At 37.7% G+C, this 23,332-nt stretch overlaps 1 protein-coding gene across 6 annotated transcripts in view; it reads right to left on the bottom strand.

Annotated features, from left to right (window-relative positions):
* DNAH12 (dynein axonemal heavy chain 12) overlaps positions 1-23,332 on the bottom strand; it is a 269,970-nt gene that overhangs the window by 52,971 nt on the left and 193,667 nt on the right. For 4 of the 6 annotated variants that reach the window (XM_054551999.2, XM_054552001.2, XM_054552000.2 and 1 more), the window contains 5 exons: positions 19,948-20,162; positions 18,642-18,834; positions 15,537-15,729; positions 9,072-9,244; positions 4,020-4,160 (listed from right to left, as the gene is read on the bottom strand). In XM_054551999.2, the coding sequence (XP_054407974.1) occupies positions 4,020-4,160; positions 9,072-9,244; positions 15,537-15,729; positions 18,642-18,834; positions 19,948-20,162 (915 nt within the window). Of the gene's footprint in view, positions 1-4,019; positions 4,161-9,071; positions 9,245-15,536; positions 15,730-18,641; positions 18,835-19,947; positions 20,163-23,332 lie in introns of those variants that run through there. The other 2 variants (XR_010139196.1, XM_054552002.2) reach the window with 2 other exon arrangements.

The raw sequence follows: 23,332 nt of genomic DNA, 5'->3' as shown, positions 1-23,332 counted from the left end.
AACTTACACATGAATGTTTGTAGCATATTTATTCATAATTGCCAAAACTTAGAAGCAACTAAGATGTCCATCAGTAGGTTAATGAACTGTGGTACATCCAAACAATGGAATATAATTCAGCACTAAAAAGAAATAAGCTATCAAGCCATGAAAAGACATGGAGGAACCTTATTACTAAGAGAAAAAATCCCATCTGAAAAGGCATACATAGTACATAATTCCAACTATATAACCCTCTGGAAATGACAAAACTAAACCATGGAGATGACAAAAGAATCAGTGATTGGCACGGTTGATGGAAAGGAGGGCTGAATAAACAGAACATAGAGGATTTTTAGAGCAGTAAGACTATAATGATAGATATATGACATTATACACTTGTCAAAATTGATAGGTATATAATACCCGGAGTGAAGCCTGATGTTACCTATGAACTTACTTAGGAGTGATAATGATATGTCAATGCAAGCTCATAGATTCTAACAAATATATCACTCTGGTAAGAGGTTTTGTTAGTGCAGGAGGTTGTATGTAAGAAATCTCTATTTTCTGCTCAGTTTTGCTGTGAATCTAAAATTGCTCTACACAATAAAGCCTTTTCAAAAAAAGGATGGGCAAGATATAGAAAACTATGAAACATTATAGAGTGAAATGAAAAAGAACTAAGGAAAATGGAGTGACATACTATGTTCTTAGATTGAAACACTCAATATTGCGAAATTGTTAATTTTCCACAAACTGATTTACAGTTCCAATGCACTCCTCATCAAAACTTCAGCGTGTTACTGGGTATCTTTCCACTTTGGACTTGACCAGATGATGCTAATATTTATATGGAAATGCAAAGATCCAAGAATAAGAAAGACACTCTTGTATAAAAGAAGAACAAACAAATGCAACAAAAACAAAGATAAATAGATGGGACTTAAACTAAAACTAACTAAAAACCTTCTGCACAGCAAAAGAAATAATCAGCAGAGTTAACAGACAATCCACAGAGTGGGAGAAAATCATCACAATCTATACATCTGGCAAAGGATTAATATCCAGAATCTACAAAGAACTCAAATTAGCAAGAAAAAAGACCAATCTCATAAAAAAGTGGGCTAAGGACATGAATAGACAATTCTCAAAAGAAGATATACAAATGGCCAACAAGCATATGGAAAAATGCTCAACATCACTAATTATCAGGAAAATGCAAATCAAAACCACAACGTGATACCACCTCACTCCTGCAGGAATGGCCATGAAAAAAAAATGTTGGCGTGGATGCGGTGAAAAGGGTACACTTTTACACTGTTGGTGGGAATGTAAACCAGTACAACCACTACAGAAAACAGTGTGGAGATTCCTTAAGGAGCTAAAAGTAGATCTACTGTTTGATCCAGCAATCCCACTACTCAGTATCTACCCAGAGGAAAAGAAGTTAGTATATGAACAAGACACCTGTACACACATTTATAGCAGCACAATTTGCAATTGCAAAAATATGAAACCAGCCCAAATGCCCATCAATCAATCAACAAGTGGATAAAGAAAATGCGAAATATATATACCACAAAATACTACTCAGCCATAAAAAGGAACAAAATAATGGCATTCGCAGCAACCTGGATGGAATTGGAGACTATTTATTTATTTATTTTGAGACGGAGTCTCACTCTGTAGCTCAAGCTGGAATGCAGTGGTGCTATCTCAGCTCACTGCAACCTTTGCCTCCAGGGCTCAACTGATTCTTGCCTCAGCCTCCTGAGTAGCTGGGACTACAGGCATGCGCCACCATGCCTGGCTAATTTTTTTGTATTTTTAGTAGAGACAGGGTTTCACCATGTTGCCCTGGGTGGTCTTGAGCTCCTGAACGCAGGCGATCCACTTGCCTCGGCCTCCCAAAGTGCTGGGATTACAGGCGTGGGCCACCACACCCGGACTGGAGACTATTACTCTAAGTGAAGTAACTCGCTTCACTTACTGTAATGTAAAAGCAAACTTCGTATGTTCTCACTCATATATGGGAGCTATGCTATGAGGTCATAAAGGCATAAGAATGGTACATTGGACTTTGGGGACTTGGGAGAAAGTGTGGGGGGTGGGGAGGGATAAGAGACTACACATTAGGTACAGTGTACACTGCTCTGGTGATAGGTGCACCAAAATCTCAGAAATCACCACTAAAGAACTTATTCATGTAACCAAATACCACCAGTTCCCCCAAAAACCAGTTGAATAAAAAATTAAAGAACAAGATGAAACACTATCAGACATCAAGATTAAATACACACATACACATTAATGGAATTGAATAGACAGTCCAGAAACAGATCTAGATATATGAATGTATTATTTATGGCAAGGAAGGCACTACAGAGCAGTAGGGAAAAGGCCAAGTCTTTTCAACAAGTGGAGAGCTGCATGGAAAAAATGTAAAATTTGACATTTCCTTAGACCACACACACACATCAATTGCATGTGGCTTGTACATCTAAATATGAAAGGCAGAATAAAGTTTCCAGATGGTTATATAGGAGAATACCTTCATAATATTGGGCTGTGAAAAGAGTTTTCACAAAGCAAGAACCATAAATCAGATTATATTAAAATTAAGAACTTGTGTTCAGCAAAAGAGGCAGCATTAAGAGAAAGAAAAAGCAAACTAGAGAGTGAGTGCTAATTTGTCACATACAATTGTCAAGGGATTTGTGTCTAGAATATATAAAGAACTCACACAAATCACTAAGAAAAACCCAATAGAGAAATGGACAAGTGATGTGAACAAGTACACTAGAAGATTTCCAAGTGGCCTATAAACCTGAACAAGTGATCAACTTCATTAGTCATCAGAGAAATATAAATTCAAACCATGATGCAATAATATGTATCACATACCAAAATAGATTTTTTAAAAACAACAATATAAAACGTTGGTGGGGGCTGGGTGCAGTGGCTCACGCCTGTAATACCAGCACTTTGGGAGGTCAAGGCAGGCAGATCACAAGGTCAGGAGTTTGAGACCAGCCTGGCCAACATAGTGAAACCCTGTCTCTACTAAAAATACAAAAATTAGCTGAGCATAGTGGTGCATGCCTGTAGTCCCAGCTACTCGGGAGGCTGAGGCAGGAGAATCGCTTGAACCCGGGAGACGGAGGTTGTGGTGAGCCAAGATCCCACAACTGCACTCCAGCCCGAGCAACAGAGCGAGACTCCGTCTCAAAACAAACAAACAAACAAAAAACCAACAAAAATAAAATGTTGGTGGGGATCTGGTGCAATGGAATGCTCAAATTCTGTTAATGGGATGTAAACTGGTACAACTGTTCTGGAAAACAATTTGTAATTTTCTTTCTAGGCATCTTCCCAACAGAAACGTGTGCGCATGTGCCCCTACATTTATACACAAGATTGTTCATAGCACCATTACTTATAATAGTGCCAAACTGGAAACAACCCATCTGTTCATTGAGTAGAACAGGTAAACGTCAATGTATTCTTATAATGGAATACTGTAAAGCAGTCAAAGCAAATGAACTAGCCTCATGCTACCACATAGATGAATCTCATAAAAGTAATGTTGAGGAAAAGAAGCCAGATAAAAGAATAAAGAATACATATTACTTGCTTTCATTCATATATGTAATATATATATATGTCAAGCTAATCTGCAGTGTTATGAGTCTATAGTAGTTACCTTTTTGGGGTAGTAAGGAGGTGGTAATTGAAAGGAGTACAAGTACTTCAAGGATGGTGGGGAAATGTTCTATTTCATCACCAGATCTTCCCTTTGTAAGAATTTGTTGAACTGTATATTAATACTCTGTGAACTTTTCTGTGTTACATAAATTTTAAAAATTAAATAAACACCAATACTAACCTAGAAGCCATTGTTATCAGTGAAATGCACAAGCAAAATCATGACTTAACCAAAGAAAAATATAGACTTCTGTGAGAAGACATATTTACAGATTTGATTTTCCAGGGAGGTTTTAAAAATAAACAAATTGTGGTAAAAGCAAGTAACTTACAGAAGAAGATTGGCACATAATAAAAAGGAAAATAACAGCTTGTCCTTCTCAAATAGTGATCGGCATATATTACAATATAAGTTGTATGTGAAGTGGTCATTTAAATATCGTAGGCGCTTTTCCAAAATCTTGGATTTGTTACTAAAAGTTAAAAAGAAGGAAAACGTATTGTCAAACAAAACTAAGAAAATATAAGCAATGTGAATTAACATATACACTTTTTATTTTACAAAAGTATCACTATTAAAAACATATAAAGATACACACACAAGGGCATGTAAAACTGGTGAAATCTGAATAAGCTCTATGGGTTGTAGCAATGTCAGTTTCTCGGTTGTACTATAGGCAAGATGCTAGCACTGGAGAAACAAGATGAAGGGTACATGAAACCTCTCTGCACATATTTTTCTGTGTGCAACTTCTCGTGAGTCTGTAAGTATTTTAAAATAAAAAGTTTTAAAATGTAGGGTATAATTCTCTGAGAAAGTGAAATATGGTTTACACCATCTCTCTATTTTCCAAATCCTAAATATCTTATTCTGCCCCAAAGTGACTGAAAACAATCAGCTCATTTAAAAAAAAAATGCCTATTAAATCTCTATTAGTGTAAGGCTCTATGCTAGGGCGGGGAATGTAAGAGACAAAGAATTATGAAACACTTGCCGGCCCCAAAGAAGCATAAAATCTAGATAAAGATCTACATATTTTAAAAAATGCATGAAAAGGTCAGGCGCAGTGCCTCCTGCCTGTAATCCCAGCACTTCAGGAGGCTGAGGTGGGTGGATCATTTGAGGTCAGAAGTTCGAGACCAGCCTGGCCAACATGGTGAAACCTCATCCTACTAAAAATACAAAAATTAGCCAGGAGTGGTGGTACACAACTGTAATCCCAGCTACGAGGGAGGCTGAGGCAGAAGAATTGCTTGAACTCGGGAGGTGGAGATTGCAGTGTGAGATCATGCCACTGCACTCAAGCCTGGGTAATAGAATGAGACTCTGTCTCAAAAGGAAAAAAAATGCATAAAAAGTCAGAAAACATATGGATAAATGTAGTTACTGGGTGGAGTTATGACTGATATTCTTTATACTTTCATATTCCAAAAAATGTTTACAATAAGCATATATTGCTTTCAATTTTTTTTTTCAGTTCAATTTTTAAATGTAATACCTATGGGAATATAAAATGATGTAGCCATTCTAAAAAATAGTTTGGTACTCTTTTTTTTTTTTTTGAGACAGGGTCTCACCCTGTCACCCAGGCTGGAGTGCAGTGGCATGATCACAGCTCATTGCAACCTCTACCTCCTGGGCTCAAGTAATCTTCCCATCTCAGCCTCTTAAGTAGCTGGGACTACAGGTGCATGGCACCATGACCAGCTAGTTTTTTTGTATTTTTTGTAGAGACGGGGTTTCACTATGTTGCCCAGGCTGTCACTTTCTTTAAAAAATTTTTAAAAACTAAACTAAAGAGCTTCTGCACAGCAAAAGAAACTATCAACAGAGTAAACAGACAGCCCACACAATGGGAGAAAATATTTTCAAACTGTACATCTGATGAAGATCTAATATCCAAAATCTGTAAGGAACTTAAATTAACAAGCATAAAACTAACAATCCCGTTAAAAAGTAGGCAAAGGACATAGACACTTTTCAAAAGAAGACATACACGTGGCCAAAAAGCATATGAAAAAATGCTTAAAATCATTAAGCATTAGAGAAATGCAAATCAAAACCACAATGAGATACCATCTCACACCAGTCAGAACGGCTATAATTAAAAAGTCAAAAAAATAACAGAAATTGGCGAAGTTGTGGAGCAAAGGGAACACTTATACACTGCTGGTGGGAATGTAAATTAGTTCACCATGGAAAGCAGTTTGGAGATTTCTCAAAGAACTTAAAACAGAACTACCATTTGACCCAGCAATCCATTATTGGGTATATACCCAAAGGAATATAAATTGTTCTACCATAAAGACACATATGCGTATGTTCATCACAGCACCATTCACAACAGCAAAGACACGGAATCAACCTAGATGCCTGTCAATCGTAGACTAGATAAAACTAATGTGGTACAGATACACCACGGAATACAACACAGCCACCAAAAAAGAATGAACTCATGTCCTTTGGAGCTGGAGACCATTATCCTAAGCAAACTAATGCAGGAACAGAAAACCAAATACCGCATGTTCTCACTTACAACACTGAGTACACATGGACACAAGGAAGGGAACAATAGACACTGGGGCCTACTCAAAGGTAGAGAGTGGGAGGACGGTGAGGTTCAAAAAACTACCTATTGGGTACCATGCTTATTACCTGGGTGATGAAATAATCTGTATACTAACCCCCTGTGACATGTAGTTTACCTGTATAACAAACCTGCACATGTACCCCTAAACCTGAAAGTTTAAAAAAAGAGTCCTCAATAAACCCTATGTCTTGTTTGCTAAAAAAAGAAAAAAAAATCTAAACCAACAACTGCTACATAACCCAGCAATTGCATTCCTGGGTATTTATCTCAGAGAAATAAAAATTTCTATTCACAAATACATGTACATGAATGTTTATAGCAGTTTTACTCATAGTAACCCCAAACTGGAAGTAATTCAGAAGTCCTTCAACAGGTAAATGATTAAACAGATTTTAATCTGTGGTAAATTTGTGCTATGAATTATTTCTCAGCCATTAAAAAGAGCCAAATATTTATACACACAGCAACTTGAACGAATCCCTGGAGAATTATGCTGAGTAAAAAAAGCCAGTCTCAAAACGTTACATGCCATATGACTCCATTTATATAAAATTTTTGAAGTAACAAAAGCACAGAAACGGAGAACAGGTTAGTGGTTGCCAAGGGTTACGAAAGGGGTAAGGATGGGAAGGAAGTGGGTATAGCTATAAAAGGGGAACACAGAGATCCTTGTGGTGGTAGAAATATTCTGTATCTTGACTGTATTAATGTCATTATCATGGTTGTGATATTGTTCTACAGGTTTTCAAAATGTCACCATTGGGGCAACTGGGTAAAAGGTACATGAGATCTTTATTATTTCTCATAATTGCATGTGAATCTACACTTAACTCAAAATTAAAAATTTGATTTTTAAAAAGTAATACATAGGACCATGGGAATGGGATGGTGGTATTGACACTTCTTTGAGTAGATCTTTTGGTACAGGATTGAATTTTGGAGTCATTAATGGTTCATGTACTCAAACATATATAAAATTAAAGTCAACAAAGATGAAGAAAAACCCTAAAATGAAACATAAAAATAAACAAATGAACCTAACTGTATTTCACATGAATAACATCACATGTTGAAGGGGGAAAAACTTACCCAAGTAACTTGAATATAGCATTTTATGCCTAATTTTTTTTTTAACTTTAAGTTTTTGTGTGAACATATGCAATCAATTCTTTTGGGTATATACCCAGGAGTGGAATTGCTGGGTCATATGGCAAATCTAGGTTTAATATTTTGAAGAACTTACAAAGTGGCCACATTATTTTAAAATCCAACCAGCAGTGTAAGAGGGTTCCAATTATTCCACATCCTCACCAAAACTTGATATTGACATTTTTATGTCAATTCTTTAACTTGAATTTCCTTCATCATATGGGTTGTATAAATTCAAATTCCAAATCCCAACTGAGAAGGGATTTCAATCACTCAGCAGAGGTTATTCTACCAAGAGCCAATGTAGAAATTTCTCACAGCATACACGATTGGCTCAAGTCGTATTTTTATTTTACTTAACAAGTACAGCAGTTACTAAATACCAGACATTGTTATAAACACTTTACAAAAATTATCTCATTTAATTCTCATAAAAATCCAAAAGGCAGGTACTATTATTATCCCAATTTTATAGAGAAGAAAAATTGAGGCAATTACCTCACGTTAACGAACTTGCCTGTAGGCATGCAGCTAGTATGTGGCAGAACTGAGGTGTAATCCCCAACTCCAGTCTGACTCCGAAATTTGAATACATTCATTAAGTGATTAAAGTGCAAATATCTAGAAAACTATTAGAAATGTGGGGCCAGGTGCAGTGGCTCACTCCTGTAATCTCAGCACTTAGGGAGGCTGAGTCGGGAAGATTTCTTGAGACCAGGAGTTCGAGACCAGCCTGGGCAACGTAGTGAAACCCCATCTCTACAAAAAAATTCAAAAATTAGCCAGACATAGTGGTGTGCACCTGTAGTCCCAGCTACTCTGAAGGCTGAGGTGGGTGGAACACCTGAGCCTGTGAGGTTGAGGTTGCAGTGAGCTGTGATTGTGCCACTGCACTCTAGCCTGGGTGACAGAGTGAGACCTTGTCTCAAAAATAAATAAATAAATAAATAAATAAAATAAAGAAAAAAGAAATGTGGGACTGAAGCCTTTTAGAGACCTCAGTCTTGGAGAAAGATACACTAGAGTTGCTAGGAAAAATAAATCATGTGCCTGCCTCATTGAAATATTTAAAAGAGAGAAGAAAAAAATTAAAGTTAATCCCTCCATGCCTAAATCTTGAGTAGGAGTGAAACAACAACTTAAAATAGAAAGGAGGTTTTGATTATCTTTCGTATGTCTTTTTTTCTTTCACTTTTCCACTTTTTTATTTTGTATTTTTATTTTTATTTTTTGAGACAGTCTCACTCTGTTGCCCAGGCTGGAGTGTGGGGGCGCCATCTCGACTCACTGCAACATCCACCTCCTGAGTTCAAGCGATTCTCCTGCTTCAGCCTCCTGAGTAGCTGGGATTACAGGCGCCCGCCACCACGCCTGGCTAATTTTTGTATATTTAGTAGATACGGGGTTTCATCATGTTGGCCAGGCTGGTCTCCAACTCCTGACCTCAAGTGATCTGCCTGCCTCAGCCTCCCAAAGTGCTGAGATTACAGGTGTGAGCCACTGCACCCGGCCATTTTTCCACACTTTTAATGTTCTGTAATGGATATATATTATATAAGTTTTTAAAAAAGTAACATTTTTTTAAATGGAAAGGGCTGTGAAAATCCAACCTCGGGAAGATGAATAAAGTGAGAGAATGTTTACCTGTCATGAATAGAGTTGATATAAAGGTTCACAAACCACGTGAGAGAGTACTGATACATGGGATCAATATTAGCCAGGTCTGCAATGCTAAAGAATAATACTGATGAGTGTTTGGCAATGGCTCTATAGCCTTCTCGAGACTCTGCTATTTTGAGTTCTGTTTTTTCTGCAATCTAGGAGAATAGAAAAAGCAAGATTAAGAAATAGGAAGAGTATTTTAATTATGTACTTTTCATATAATGAAGTATATATATTTTTTAAAAAATCTCAGTGCAATAACATTATATGAGTTTAAGTATGGTTTACAAGAGAGGGCTTTATCGTACTAAAAGCCAGAAATAAAGAAAACAAAAGGGGATGAAGGAAAGAACTAGGGATGGAGGAAAGGGGAAGGAGAGAGAGGAGGAACAAGAGAGGAAAAAAGAAAAAACAAGTTTAAACTTTAGATTAACAGTATGATCAGCTACCAACTATCTCTTTCTTGAGACATACCAAATAAGAAAGCTTTGCTTATTCTTTGACTGACTGACCTGTATCTACTGTAGTCATTCACCTTCTTTTATTTTAACAGGTCAGAGATAAAGAGGGAGAGAGGGATGGAGAGCAAGTGTACATGTGCGTATATTTAAGGTGTTAACTCGTGTACTGGAACCCAGCACAGTCTGGCAAAGTAGGTATTCAAAACTATTTGTTGATTGATGGTTTTATATACAAGAATGCTTTTTCAACTAGCTTCTCATATGTTTAATTTTCTAACTTAACAGGGCTGTAGATATTCAACCCCCAAAGAAAAATGTTCTCCAAGATAATAGCTCATCAACTCAATCGGATAGGTTGATATTCTCTAGAAAAAATGTTTCGAGCACTATTCCAACTCACTCTTCCTTCTTTGGTAATGCTATCCACAGACTCTGATGAATGGTATGCCTATGTAGTCACGTTTATATAAAATCCTGTTTGTTGCTAATTTAATCAAGAGGCAGGGATAGAACCAGATCCAAGATAAGGTAATCAAAAATTTCCCTGGAGAATTAAAACTTTAAAAGCCTCAGAAACTGAAGTTAGGTGGCATTGGCATTAGGAGTAAAAGGTAATGGGACTTTTTCTACATGTTGGTTTCTACATGCTAGATGAGTATATAAAGGAAGAGATATAAAAGTCTTAAAATAAACTGCTCTTCAGATAGAGTAGAGGCAAGCACAGAATGACCACACAGCCCCAGAGGTAGAGGAAGAGACAGAGAGTACAGAAACCTAAGGCCTTCCGTTCATCCTTGAGGTATGGATGTATGTCCTATAATTGGGAAAATAAATTATTCCCTTGTATCTTTTTTATTTTAGCTAATTCAAGTGGGTTCCTGTTCCTTGCAAACAAACTTTCCCCAAAATTATACTGTATAACCACAAATGAACTAAAAATAAGTTTGGAATCTCAGTCCTAACTATAAATAAGTAAAACAAAGTTATCGACAATGGGAATTAATGACATCTTATGTAAGAAAACATAATTTTAGTATTCTCACTTAAACCTTTTGCTATTTAAACTTTGACTTTCAATTAAAATGCCATTTTGCAATTAATAGCAATAGCAAGCAGAAACAAACAGGAAATATAATTTTTATTTTTTTGAAAGGGAGTCTTGCTCTGTCACCCAGGCTGGAGTGCAGTGGCACGTCTCAGCTTACTACAACCTCCACCTCCTGGGTTCAAAGGATTCTCCTGCCTCAGCCTCCCAAGTAGCTGAGATTACAGGTGTCCACCACCACACCTGGCTAATTTTTGTATTTTAGTAGAGATGGGGTTTCACCATGTTGGTCAGGCTAGTCTTGAACTCTTGACCTCAGGTGATCCACCTGCTTTGGCCTCCCAAAGTGCTGGGATTACAGGCATGAGCCACTGCACCCGGCTATAATTTTTAAATATTAAATAATAACTTAATTCATATTCCATGGCTTGATCTATGTATACTTACAAACAGTGTTTGCTAAACTTGAATCCTTAGCATGAAATGCTAGGCTTAAGAAATATAAATACATTTTAAAAATCATTTACCATTAATAGCCTAAAATCAAAGAACAAGATATTTTCTAAGAAATAAATACTGTGGGCTGGGCACGGTGGCTCACACCTGTAATCCCAGCACTTTGGGAGGCTGAGGCGGGTGGATCATCTGAGGTCCGGAGTTCGAGACCAGCCTGACCAATATGGAGAAACCCCGTCTCTACTAAAAATACAAAATTAGCCAGATGTGGTGGTACACGCCCCTAATCCCAGCTACTCTGGAGGCTGAGGCAGGAGAATGGCTTGAACCCGGGAGGCAGAGGTTGCTGTGAGCCGAGATCGCGCCATCGCACTTTAGCCTGGGAAACAAGAGCAAAATTCCATCTCAAAAAAAAAAAAAAAGAAAAGAAAGAAATACTGTGAGTATATGTTAAGATGTTAAAAGAGGGCAACTCATTACTTGTAAAACTTTTCTGGTCTGTGATATTTATATATATAATACTTTCCAAAAATAAAAAAGACTAAACTTCAGTCAGGAAACCACTGGAGTAGCTGTAGGGGTAAACTTTGAAATCTCTAGAATAAACTTGTAAAGTTTTGTTTGTGTTTGTTTAATCTTGTGGGCTCAGGTAAAAGGGAAAAGCAGATTTTGACTGTTTTGGAGAGCTTTCCCTGAAGATGTTTTTTCTTACATTAGGTAGGTGGAGAGAGGTAGAATAGAAGTCAGGGTCAGATACAGAGTATGTTTTAGCTCACACCATATAGTGAATTTAAAACTGTGTTTGCAATGATCAATGGGATCCAGTCAGAAAGGTCCTATCATTTATTATATTTTTCTCACTGTAAGATAAAGTACTTGAACCAATAAATAATTATATCTCCCTTTCTCTTCGAGTCTTAATAGGAAATAAGCCAATAAATGCTCCCTATCTTCTCTCCCCTTTGAAAACTAGTTTGGTGAGGGAACAAGAAGTAGCTTGTTCTGCTCTGATGGACGGGTATTGGGAAAGGAGACATTACAGAATATCTCAGCCATGGTCCCAGACTGGGGGCTGCCACAGAATATTACTCTAAGACCCTACTCCTTTGGCTCCACGAAGATGAAAAACCCAAAACAAAACAAAGCGCCAAATAGTACAAGTGACCAGAAAGCATGATTACCATCACATTCATGCAAAATAAATCTATCCAAAAGGGAAGGGTGCCTAGAGTTTTAGAAAGTCCTCTGTCCAGCCGGGCACAGTGGCTCATGCCTGTAATCCCAGCACTTTGAGAGGCCAAGGCAGGCGGATCACCTAAGGTTGGGAGTTCAAGACCAGCCTGACCAACATGGAGAAACCCCATCTCTACTAAAATTACAAAATTAGCCAGGTGTGGTGGCGCATGCCTGTAATCCCAGCTACTTGGGAGGCTGAGGCAGAAGAATCGCTTGAATCCGGGAGGCGAAGGTTGCAATGAGCCAAGATGGCGCCATTATACTATAGCCTGGGCAGCAAGAGCAAAACTCTGGAACAACAACAACAACAACAACGACAACAACAAGTCCTCTGTCCCAGAGCAAGGGTGCACTGTGGGGTGGGGAGCAGTGCAGAGATGCTGAGTAATTAGTGCAATCTCTGTTTAGGTTTCTTTTTATTTTTTAATTACCCTGAAGTGAAGGAGCACGTAATTCATTGGGCGGGTCAAGGAAAACCGAAAGGCCTCAAGATCAATAACGTTAGCTTACAGAAGTCATTCTGTAATACCACTTAATTGTGTAAACTTGGGCCTCTGCCAACCTTTCTGGGCCCTAGTTTTCTCAACTATGAAGTGCAAAAAATAACTGCTTGCTAACGCCTTTCCTGCTTATAACATTGTATTATTCTATAAAAAGAGAAGTAATATAAAAATATCATTCAGGGCTGGGCACAGTGGCTCACGCCTGTAATCCCTGCGCTTTGGGAGGCCAAGGCGGGTAGATCAACTGAGATCAGGAGTTCAAGACCAACCTGGCCAACACGATGAAACCCTGTCTCTACTAAAAATACAAAAAAATTGGCCTGGTGTGGTGGTGGGCGCCTGTAATCCCAGCTACTCAGGAGGCCTGAGGCAGGAGAATTACTTGAACCTGGAGGTGGATGTTGGAGTGAGCTGAGATCACGACACTGCACTCCAGCCTGGACAACAAGAGCGAAACTCTGTCTCAAAAAATATATATACATATATATACACACACTTATATATATATACACACACACTATATATATATGTACACACACACACTATATATATACACACACACACACACACACTATATATATATATATATATATATATATATATATATATATATATATATATATATCTCATTCAGCTCTGTTAGGTGAATTTGCAATAAATCCATTATTGGCTGTAAACTATTTGCCTCTCTTCCTCCACCTGCCACCCTCAACTCTTATACCTGTCTTCCCAACAAATGACAAGATAATGATGGAATTAATGTCTAAGAATCTCTATTTATTCCTAGAATCCCTAATTGTTCAATCAACTAGCAACTACCTCCACCAACAATGCCAATCAGAAACAGAGGTAAGACAAGCTCTCAAATTCAATTTTCCGGAGAAGAGTCAATTAAAACCTGGATGAACCCAAGTAGCCTACTTTACCTATCCAATAATAATACCTATCCGATACTTCTAATAATACCTATCCAATAATAATACCTTACCTGTTCAGTAATAATACCTTTCCAATACTTCTTTTTTAAAATTATACTTTAAGTTCTAGGGTACATGTGCACAATGTGCAGGTTTGTTACACATGTATACAAGTACCATGTTGGTTTGCTGCACCCATTAACTCGTCATTTACATTAGGTATTCCTCCTAATGCTATCCCTCCCCGCTCCCCCCACCCCATGACAGCTCCCAGTGTGTGATATTCCCCATCCTGTGTCCAAGTGTTCTCATTGTTCAATTCCCACCTATGAGGGAGAACATGCAGTGTTTTGTTTTCTGTCCTTGCGATAGTTTGCTCAGAATGATGGTTTCCAGCTTCATCCATGTCCCTGCAAAGAACATGAACTCATCCTTTTTTATGGCTGCATAGTATTCCATGGTATATATGTGCCACATTTTCTTAATCCAGTCTATCATTGATGGACATTTGGGTTGGTTCCAAGTCTTTGCTATTGTGACTAGTGCCGCGATAAACATACGTGTGCATGTGTCTTTATAGTAGCGTGATTTATAATCCTTTGGGTATATACCCAGTAATGTGATCGCTGGGTCAAATGGTATTCCTAGTTCTAGATCCTTGACAAAGTGCCACACTGTCTTCCACAATGGTTGAACTAATTTACACTCCCACCAACAGTGTAAAAGTGTTCCTATTTCTCCACATCCTCTCCAGCACCTGTTGTTTCCTGACTTTTTAATGATTGCCATTCTAACTGGTGTGAGATGGTATCTCATTGTGGTTTTGATTTGCATTTTTCTGATGGCCAGTGACGATGAGCATTTTTTCATGTGTCTGTTGGCTGCATAAATGTCTTCTTTTGAGAAGTGTCTGTTCATATCCTTTGCCCACTTTTTGATGGGGTTGTTTCATTTTTTCTTGTAAATCTGTTTAAGTTCTTTGTAGATTCTGGATATTAGCCCTTTGCCAGATGGGTAGATTGTAAAAATTTTCTCCCATTCTGTAGGTTGCCTGTTCACTCTGAGGGTAGTTTCTTTTGCTGTGCAGAAGCTCTTTAGTTTAATTAGATCCCATTTGTCAATTTTGGCTTTTGTTGCCATTGCTTTTGGTGTTTTAGACATGAAGTCCTTGCCCATGCCAATGTCCTGAATGGTATTGCCAAGGTTTTCTTCTAGGGTTTTTATAGTTTTAGGTCTAACATTTAAGTCTTTAATCCATCTTGAATTAATTTTTGTATAAGGTATAAGGAAGGGATCCAGTTTCAACAGAGTTATAGACAAATGGAACAGAACGGAGCCCTCAGAAATAACACCACACATCTACAACCATCTGATCTTTGACAAACCTGACAAAAACAAGAAATGGGGAAAGGATTCCCTATTTAATAAATGGTGCTGGGGAAACTGGCTAGCTATATGTAGAAAGCTGAAACTGGATACCTATCCAATACTTCTAATAATACCTTACCTATCCAATAATAATACCTATCCGATACTTATAATAATACCTTACCTATCCAATAATAATAAATACATTTTAAAATGTTCATTCTAAATGTATTTCTTCTGTGTATAGATACCATATAGATCAGACCAGGTTTTAAATAATTTAACAGTAAGATATTCTCTTATGAGTTTAAATTTATGTTTTGGTATTTTATCATTTTCTTTTTCCTTTCCAGCAAGGCTACTCCAGCACCTTCCTTGGGGACTGGAAGCAAATCAGGATCTTAAGATTTCTTAAGAATCTTAAGATTTAAATCAAAAGATTTCTAGGATTCTTTTTTCACCTGCTGTTTCTTTGTTATTTCATTGGACATCATTTTGGCAGAGTCTAAGACTTTAATTGCACTTTCATCTTCTAAAATGTTTCCTTCTGATGATGATAATGTTTCTAAAATTTTTTTCTCTATGTCTTTCAGCTGTTTCTTGTTAGCTGCAGACTGAAGAATAAGGGCATTTCGTTCCTCTTCTAATTCTGGTCTAAAAAGATAGAAACATTTAGTCCAAATTTGTAGTATTTTATCTAAATTTATATCTAAGTGTTACATATCGCAAATTTGTAGACATCTAACACAAACTAAGGTGATTAATTGCTTTAAGGGAAGAATACTTTCACACATATAACTATTTGAGAGTTCAAGCAGAAAAAGCATTAATTGTATACACGTAAAATGTGGCAATAACATGTGCCACAGTAAGTCTAAGAATACATTAGACTTATCCATATGGCATAGCTGGTATGCAAGAGTAAGAACTGGAGAAGAAACTCGAAGTATGAACTTCTTATCTATTTCTTGATTTTGTCATCACTAAGTCTCATTTTCATCATATTTTCTATAGTAGCAAACATTGAAAGGATGACTGGTCATAAAACTGGTTCTTTAAGTGAAAGGCAAAATTGGCACTTATGTCAAAACACTTATATCAAACAAAAAGGGGATGAAACTTCAAAATAACACAGTCTACCATGGAATAGAATATGTTATGACATGGCTCCATATTGGACACTCTACAAGTGGGATTTAAATATTGGAAGAAACACTTCATGGTTACATATTTCCACTTTTAATTCGATTTCATTTACTAGACCACTTGATAATGCTACATTTAGATTCAAGTGATATCAGATTTCCTTCCAGAAGAAATTCTTTACTAGTAGCCCTCCCAGGTACCATAGTGTTTTTCCTCATTTAAAAAAAAATATTTGGGGTTTTACATTTAAGTCTTTAATCCTTATTATAGGCACAGGCAAAGATTTCATGACAAAAACATCGAAAGCAATTGCAACAAAAACACAAATTGAAAAATGGGATCTAATTAAACTAAGGAGCTTCTGCACAACAAAATAAACTATCAGAATGTACAGACAACCTACAGAATGGGAGAAAATTTTTGCAATCAATCCACCTGACAAAGATCTAATATCCAGAATCTACAAAGAACTTAAACAAATTTACAAGAAAAGACAAACAACCCCATTAAAAAGTGGGCAAAGGACACAAGGACACTTCTCAAGATATTTATGTGGCCAACAAACATATGAAAACAAGCTCAACATCACTGATCATTACAGAAATGTAAATCAAAACCACAATGAGACACCATCTTATGCCAGTCAGAATGGCGATTATTAAAAAGTCAAGAAACAACAGATGCTGGTGAGGCTGCAGAGAAATAGAAACGCTTTTACACTGTTGGTGGGAATGTAAATTAGTTTAACCATCGTGGAAGACAGTCTGGTGATTCCTCAAAGACCTAGAACCAGATATACCATTTGACACAGCAATCCCATTACTGGGTATATACCAAAGGAATAGAAATCATTCTATTATAAAGGCACATGCACGTGTATGTTCACTGCAGCACTATTCACAATAGCAAAGACATGGAATCAACCTAAGTGTCCATCAACTATAGACTGGATAAAGAAAATGTGGTACATATACACCATGGAATACTACACAGCCATAAAAAGGAACAGGATAATGTCCTTTGCAGAGACATGGATGGAGCTGGCAGCCATTATCGTCAACAAACACAATAACCACCACATGTTCTCACTTATAAGTGGGAGCTGAAAAATATGAACACGTAGACACAGGGTAGGGAACAACACACACTGGGGCCTGTCAGGGTGGGTAGGAGGAGGGAGAGCATCAGGAAAAATAGCTAATGCATGCTGGGCTTAATACCTAGGTGATGGGTTGATAAGCGCAGCAAATCACCATGGCACACGTTTACCTATGTAACAAACCTGCACATCATGCACATGTACCCTGGAACTTAAAATAAAATAAAAATAGTACACATATAAAGTATAAGGAAAACAATAAAAATTACCCATAATCTTACCACCACAGAGATAATTACTTTAACATTGAAGTGTATTCCTCTCCAATCTTTTTTTATTCTTTTTATATATGTAGATAAATATCAATCTTTTTTTAAACAAAATATCACCTATTCTGGATATAGTTTTATATGCTGCTTTTTCCTTCTTTTGCTAAGCATTTTCTTATTAATATCCTATATATATATATATGAATGTATTTCTATTTACGGTCATAGCATAGATTCCTAGGGGTGAAATTTCTGGCTCATTCCAAAGTCAGAAGTCATGGTGTCAGAGGAATTTGAACCAGAGCAACTCCATCTTGAGCAGGGGGTGGGTAAAATGTGATTAAAACCTACTGGACTGCATTCCCAAACGGTTGGGCATTCCAAGTCACAGGATGAGATAGGATGTCAACACAAGAAACAGGTCATAAAGACCTTGCTGATAAAAGAGGTTACAGTAAAGAAGCTGGCTAAATCCCACCAATACCAAGATGGCCACAAAAGTGACCTCTGGTCCTCCTCACTGCTACACCCCACCAGTGCCGTAATAGTTCACAAATGCTATGACAATGTCAAAAAGTTACCCTCTATGGTCTAAAAAAGGGAGACATAAATAATCCACCCCTTGTTTAGCATATAATCAAGAAATAACCATAAAAATGGACGACTAGCAGCCCTTGGGGCTGTCTATGGAGCAGCCATTCTTTTATTCCTTTACTTTCTTAATAAACTTGCTTTCATTATACTCTGTGGACTCGCCCTGAATTCTTTCTTGCACAAGATCCAACAATCCTTTCGTGGGGTCTGGATCGGAATCCCTTTCCTGTAACAATGGCAGGTAACCCGAACCCAACTGCCCATACTAAAAGCCCAATATAACGTGGTTGGCTTATAACTTACTTGTTACAGATGGCTATTTTAGAGGATTATGTGATTATTTATAGTAACAAAGTATAAAATTTGACAAAGTTTTAAAATATTCACAAAACAAAAATATCAATGACCTACAAATATTCCTTTTTAAACCATCTAGAAGCATCTAAGAAAATACGTACCTCTCCTTTGCAACAACAATACCTAGTAATTGATCTTCAAGTCCTTCTGGAGTTATCATGAAATTGAGCAAAGACACTTTTGTAGCCAGCTCTGGCATATAGTGTGGATTTCTCAGTTTTGTGGTGATATAAAACTTGAAATCAAAGGAATACTCAATAATGACCTCACCAAGTCTGATGCAATCAATGCCACCTATATTTCAGAAAACAAATGCATAACAAGTGAGCTAGTTACATAGCCCCTCATGCTATGGCCTTGCCTAGGTTACAAATAAATGGTCCTAAAGTAGTTTAAAATAGAAAACAGGGCCAGGCTCAGTGGCTCACACCTATAATCCCAACACTCTGGGAGGCCAAGGCAAGTGGATCACTGGAGGTAAGGAGTTCAACACCAGCCTGGCCAACATGTGAAACCCTATCTCTACTAAAAATACTAAAAAAATTAGTTGGGTGTCGTGGTGGAACACACCTGTAATCCCAGCTACTTTGGAGGCTAAGGAACAAGAATCGCTTGAACCCAGGAGGCAGTGAGCTGAGACTGCACTACCACACTCCAGCCTGAGCATCAGAGCAAGACTCTGTCTCAAAATGATAATAATAACATACAGAAAACAGGAGTGGCAAAAGTCACAGACACAGCAGCAAGTAAGCAATTATACAGCAGGACTCTTTCTGGGTTAATATAGGACATTTTCTCTGGTTGTCATAGAGCTTTGTAAATCAAGATTTCTTTTGAGCTTTCTTCCTCCATCAATTTTCAGTCACAATTCTAAAATATATGTAAATGACTAAAGCTCTTAAAGGTAATAGCACTTGGCAGAGACAAATTTTTATAAACAGAAAGGTATTAGGTGGACAATGTTTACCTAAACTCAACTCGGGCCCACATTCACCATCACTATTCATGATGGCTAATGCCTGTAATCCCAGTACTTTGGGAGGCTGAGGGAGGAGGATCACTTGAGGCCAGGAGTTTGACACCATCACTATTCATAACAATAGACTTTTTGTGGTCAAGGGTCACAGGATAAAGGAATTTCAAGCTGGCTTCAACTTCTTTATGTTCTCTGATAGTCTAGATAACAGCGGTTAAGGCAATGAAGAGAGGGCAATGTATTTATCTTAGAATACCTGGCGAAGGTTCATTCCTGACAGCTTGTTCCAAATTTCCTTTCACTCATAACAATGAGCCAGAAGTTCTGCATTATTAACATTGTTATTAAATTTATGTAGTAGGCTTCTTTCATGCCTCCAAGATAATTCAATCATCTTTCAGTTCTACAGATTAATAGTAATTGCTTTATACCTTGTTTAAAAGTTTGTCTGAGTAGTAAAGGCTCCAAAGATGGATCCAGTTCTTCACCAACATTTTCTAATAGAAGTGGAGTTCCAAACTGAATACAGTTTTCCAATGTTCTCATATAGTCTGAATCTGATAGCTTAATAACACTAAGCTGATTTTCTTTTTCAGAGTTTTTGATCCACTTATTGGCTTGACCCTGGGGGTCAATCATTAAAGGCCTAGAATATAATAAGAAAAATTCTGAGAGGAAGACATAGACGTTGAGATTTCTTTAAAATTATATAAATAATAAACATCACCATCAATCTGTACAAATACAAAGTATTTCACATACATTATCAGCATTACTCTTCACAAAAGTCCTATGAGAAAAAAGTGAAAAGGAATTTTTTTTTCTTATTTATTTTTCAAATGAAGAAATTCAGTCTCAGGAAGTACTCTGCCCAAGGTTCCAAGGTTCCAAAACTAGTTCAGTATTAGAAGTAGTAGGACCTTGTGAATCTATGAGCTCTGCCGTTTCCAATATAATATGCTGTCTTCATGGTAACTTTAATACATGACATCTGTTAATGTAATATGAAAATAATACTATAAAATATTTGATAAACATTTAAAACAAAAGATCCACTAGCATATAAGGGATTTCCTTAGATTATGAGTAGAATTACAAACCGTGTCCAAATTTAGGGTGGTATATATCTGAGATCTATTTAGGAGTTTCTTCTGAGTTAGTATAGTAAAGACTGTGTTCAAGAATATATGATTCATGGTTCAGATGTGTAATATATGATGTGCTTTTCTCTTCCTCATGGATGATGGTGACTGTCCTAGGTTTCTCTTGTATTCAGTACAGTACATTAAATTTTCTTTTAAAAATATAGCACAGAGGCCGGGTGCGGTGGCTCAGGCCTGTAATGCCAGCACTTTGGGAGGCCAAGGCGGGCAGATCACCTGATGTCAGGAGTTCAAGACCAGCCTGGCCAACATGGTGAAAGCCTGTCTCTACTAAAAAAAAAAAAAAAAAAAGTAAATAAATACAAAAATTAGCTGGGCGCGGTGGTGGGTGCCTGTAATCCCAGCTACAGGGGAGGCTGAGGCAGGAGAATTGCTTAAACCCGGGAGGTGGAGGTTGCAGTGAGCTGAGATCGCGCCACTGCACTCCAGCCTGGGCAACAAAGATTGAAACTCCATTAAAAAAAAAAAAAATATATATATATATATATATATAAAATTTTATTTAATTATATATAATTTTTACATATTATATATAATTTTATTTAATTATATATAATTTTTACATATTATATATAATTTTATTTAATTATATATTATATATAAATTATATATATTTAATATTTATAAATATTTAAATAAATAAATAAATATATATAAAATAATAGAAAAGGGAGTTTTTGTCCCATGTCACTTCAGCTTTCCCATTCTCTTTCTATTCCAACAGCTTCTAGGGCTAGGGCTAAAATCCCCTTTCCCTATGAATAAGCTCTTTAATTTATTCTCAAATAACTGTGTTCTTTTAGTTTCTTTCTTTCCCCAGAGACAAAACTAGCTGGCTAGATGTTTTCTTTCTTGGCTCTAATTGTGCTGAAATCCTACTTAAAGTACAAAAAGGTCTAGACGGTACTTAAAATCTACTTTTCCTACCACAGCAAGAAAGCAAAGGCATTCTGCTAACAAGAAAGTTATTTTTTCATAGAAGTTACCTAGTAATTAGACTAGTAAATGATTTTAGTACCTTTCAAGCCCCTGTTTAAAGAGATATTATTTTCTTCCTTTCATGTCTTTATTATTGGAAAAAGACAGTAAGTGTTCATTCCCTCACAAAATGTAACATCTATAAATTAACATTCTAATGTTAATAAATGTCCTTGGTAATGCCTAAATAAATGTTCTTGGTTATCCAATAATTAGAGATTCTTGTCTACTCTGAAAGAAATCTGACTTCTAGTTAATATAACCTTATGTGAATACTGGAAAATTGGATTGTTGTGTCCATCATAGAAATAAGGCCAGGCCCCGCCCCGTCTGGGAGGTGAGGAGCACCTCTGCCCGGCTGCCACCCGGTCTGGGAGGAAGTGAGGAGCGCCTCTGCCCGGGCGGCCCCGTCTGGGAAGTGAGGAGCACCTCTGCCCGGGCAGCCCCGTCTGGGAAGCGAGGAGCGCCTCTGCCCAGGCGGCCCCTTCTGGGAAGCGAGGAGCGCCTCTGCCCGGGCGGCCCAGTCGGGGAAGTGAGGAGCGCCTCTGCCCGGCCGCCCCGTCTGGGATGTGAGGAGCGCCTCTACCCGGCCGCCCATCGTCTGGGATGTGAGGAGAGCCTCTGCCCGGCCGCCCCGTCTGGGAGGAGAGGAGCGCCTCTGCCCGGGCGGCCCCGTCTGGGAAGCAAGGAGCGCCTCTGCCCGGCCGCCCTGTCTGGGACGTGAGGAGCGCCTCTGCCCGGCTGCCCTGTCTGGGAGGTGTACCCAACAGCTCCAAAGAGACAGCGACCATCGGGAGCGGGCCATGAGGACGATGGCGGTTTTGTTGAAGAGAAGGGGAGGAAGTGTGGGGAAAGGAAGGAGAGATCAGATTGTTGCTGTGTCTGTGTAGAATGGGGTGGGCATAGGAGACTCCATTTTGTTCTGACTAGGAGAAATTCTTCTGCCTTGGGGTGCTGTTGATCTATGGCCTTTCCCCTAGCCCCATGCTCTCTGAAACATATGCTGTGTCAACTTAGGGTTAAATGGATTAAGGGCGGTGCAAGATGTGCTTTGTTAAACAGATGCTTGAAGGCAGCATGCCCTTTAAGAGTCATCACCACTCCCTAATCTCAAGTACCCAGGGGCACAAACACTGCAGAAGGCCGCAGGGACCTCTGCCTAGGAAAACCAGAGACCTTTGTTCATGTGTTTATCTCCTGACCTTCTCTCCACTATTATCCTATGACCCTCCCATATCCCCCTCTCCGAGAAACACCCAAGAACGATCAATAAATACTTCATAAATTAAAAAAAAAAAAAAAAAAAAAAATTCAATTGTACATTTTAAAATAACTGGAAGAATATAGCTGGATTGTTTGTAACACAAAGGATAAATGCTTGAAAGGATGGATACTTCATCTTCCATGATGTGATTATTACACGCTGCAGACCATCTCATGTAACCTATTAATATGTACGCCTATTATGTGCCCACAAAAATTAAAAATTAAAAAAAGAAATTCAGAGTTGAAAAAAAAAAAAAAAAAAAAAAAAGAAAGAAAAGTTGGAGAGGATTTTTTACTCTTCTGAAAGGAGTACTGATTTGGTAATAATGAAAACAAGAAAAATTAAAAATTTCCTCTAGCCCCTAAAAAAAAAAAAAAAAGAAATAAGGCCAGGCCATGGTATTTGCAT

The sequence above is a fragment of the Pongo abelii genome, chromosome 2, assembly GCF_028885655.2.
Source record: "Pongo abelii isolate AG06213 chromosome 2, NHGRI_mPonAbe1-v2.0_pri, whole genome shotgun sequence".
In the NCBI taxonomy this organism is placed as follows: Eukaryota; Metazoa; Chordata; class Mammalia; order Primates; family Hominidae; genus Pongo; species Pongo abelii.
Note: the sequence above shows the minus strand (reverse complement) of the source record. Positions and strands in the feature narration are given on the sequence as shown.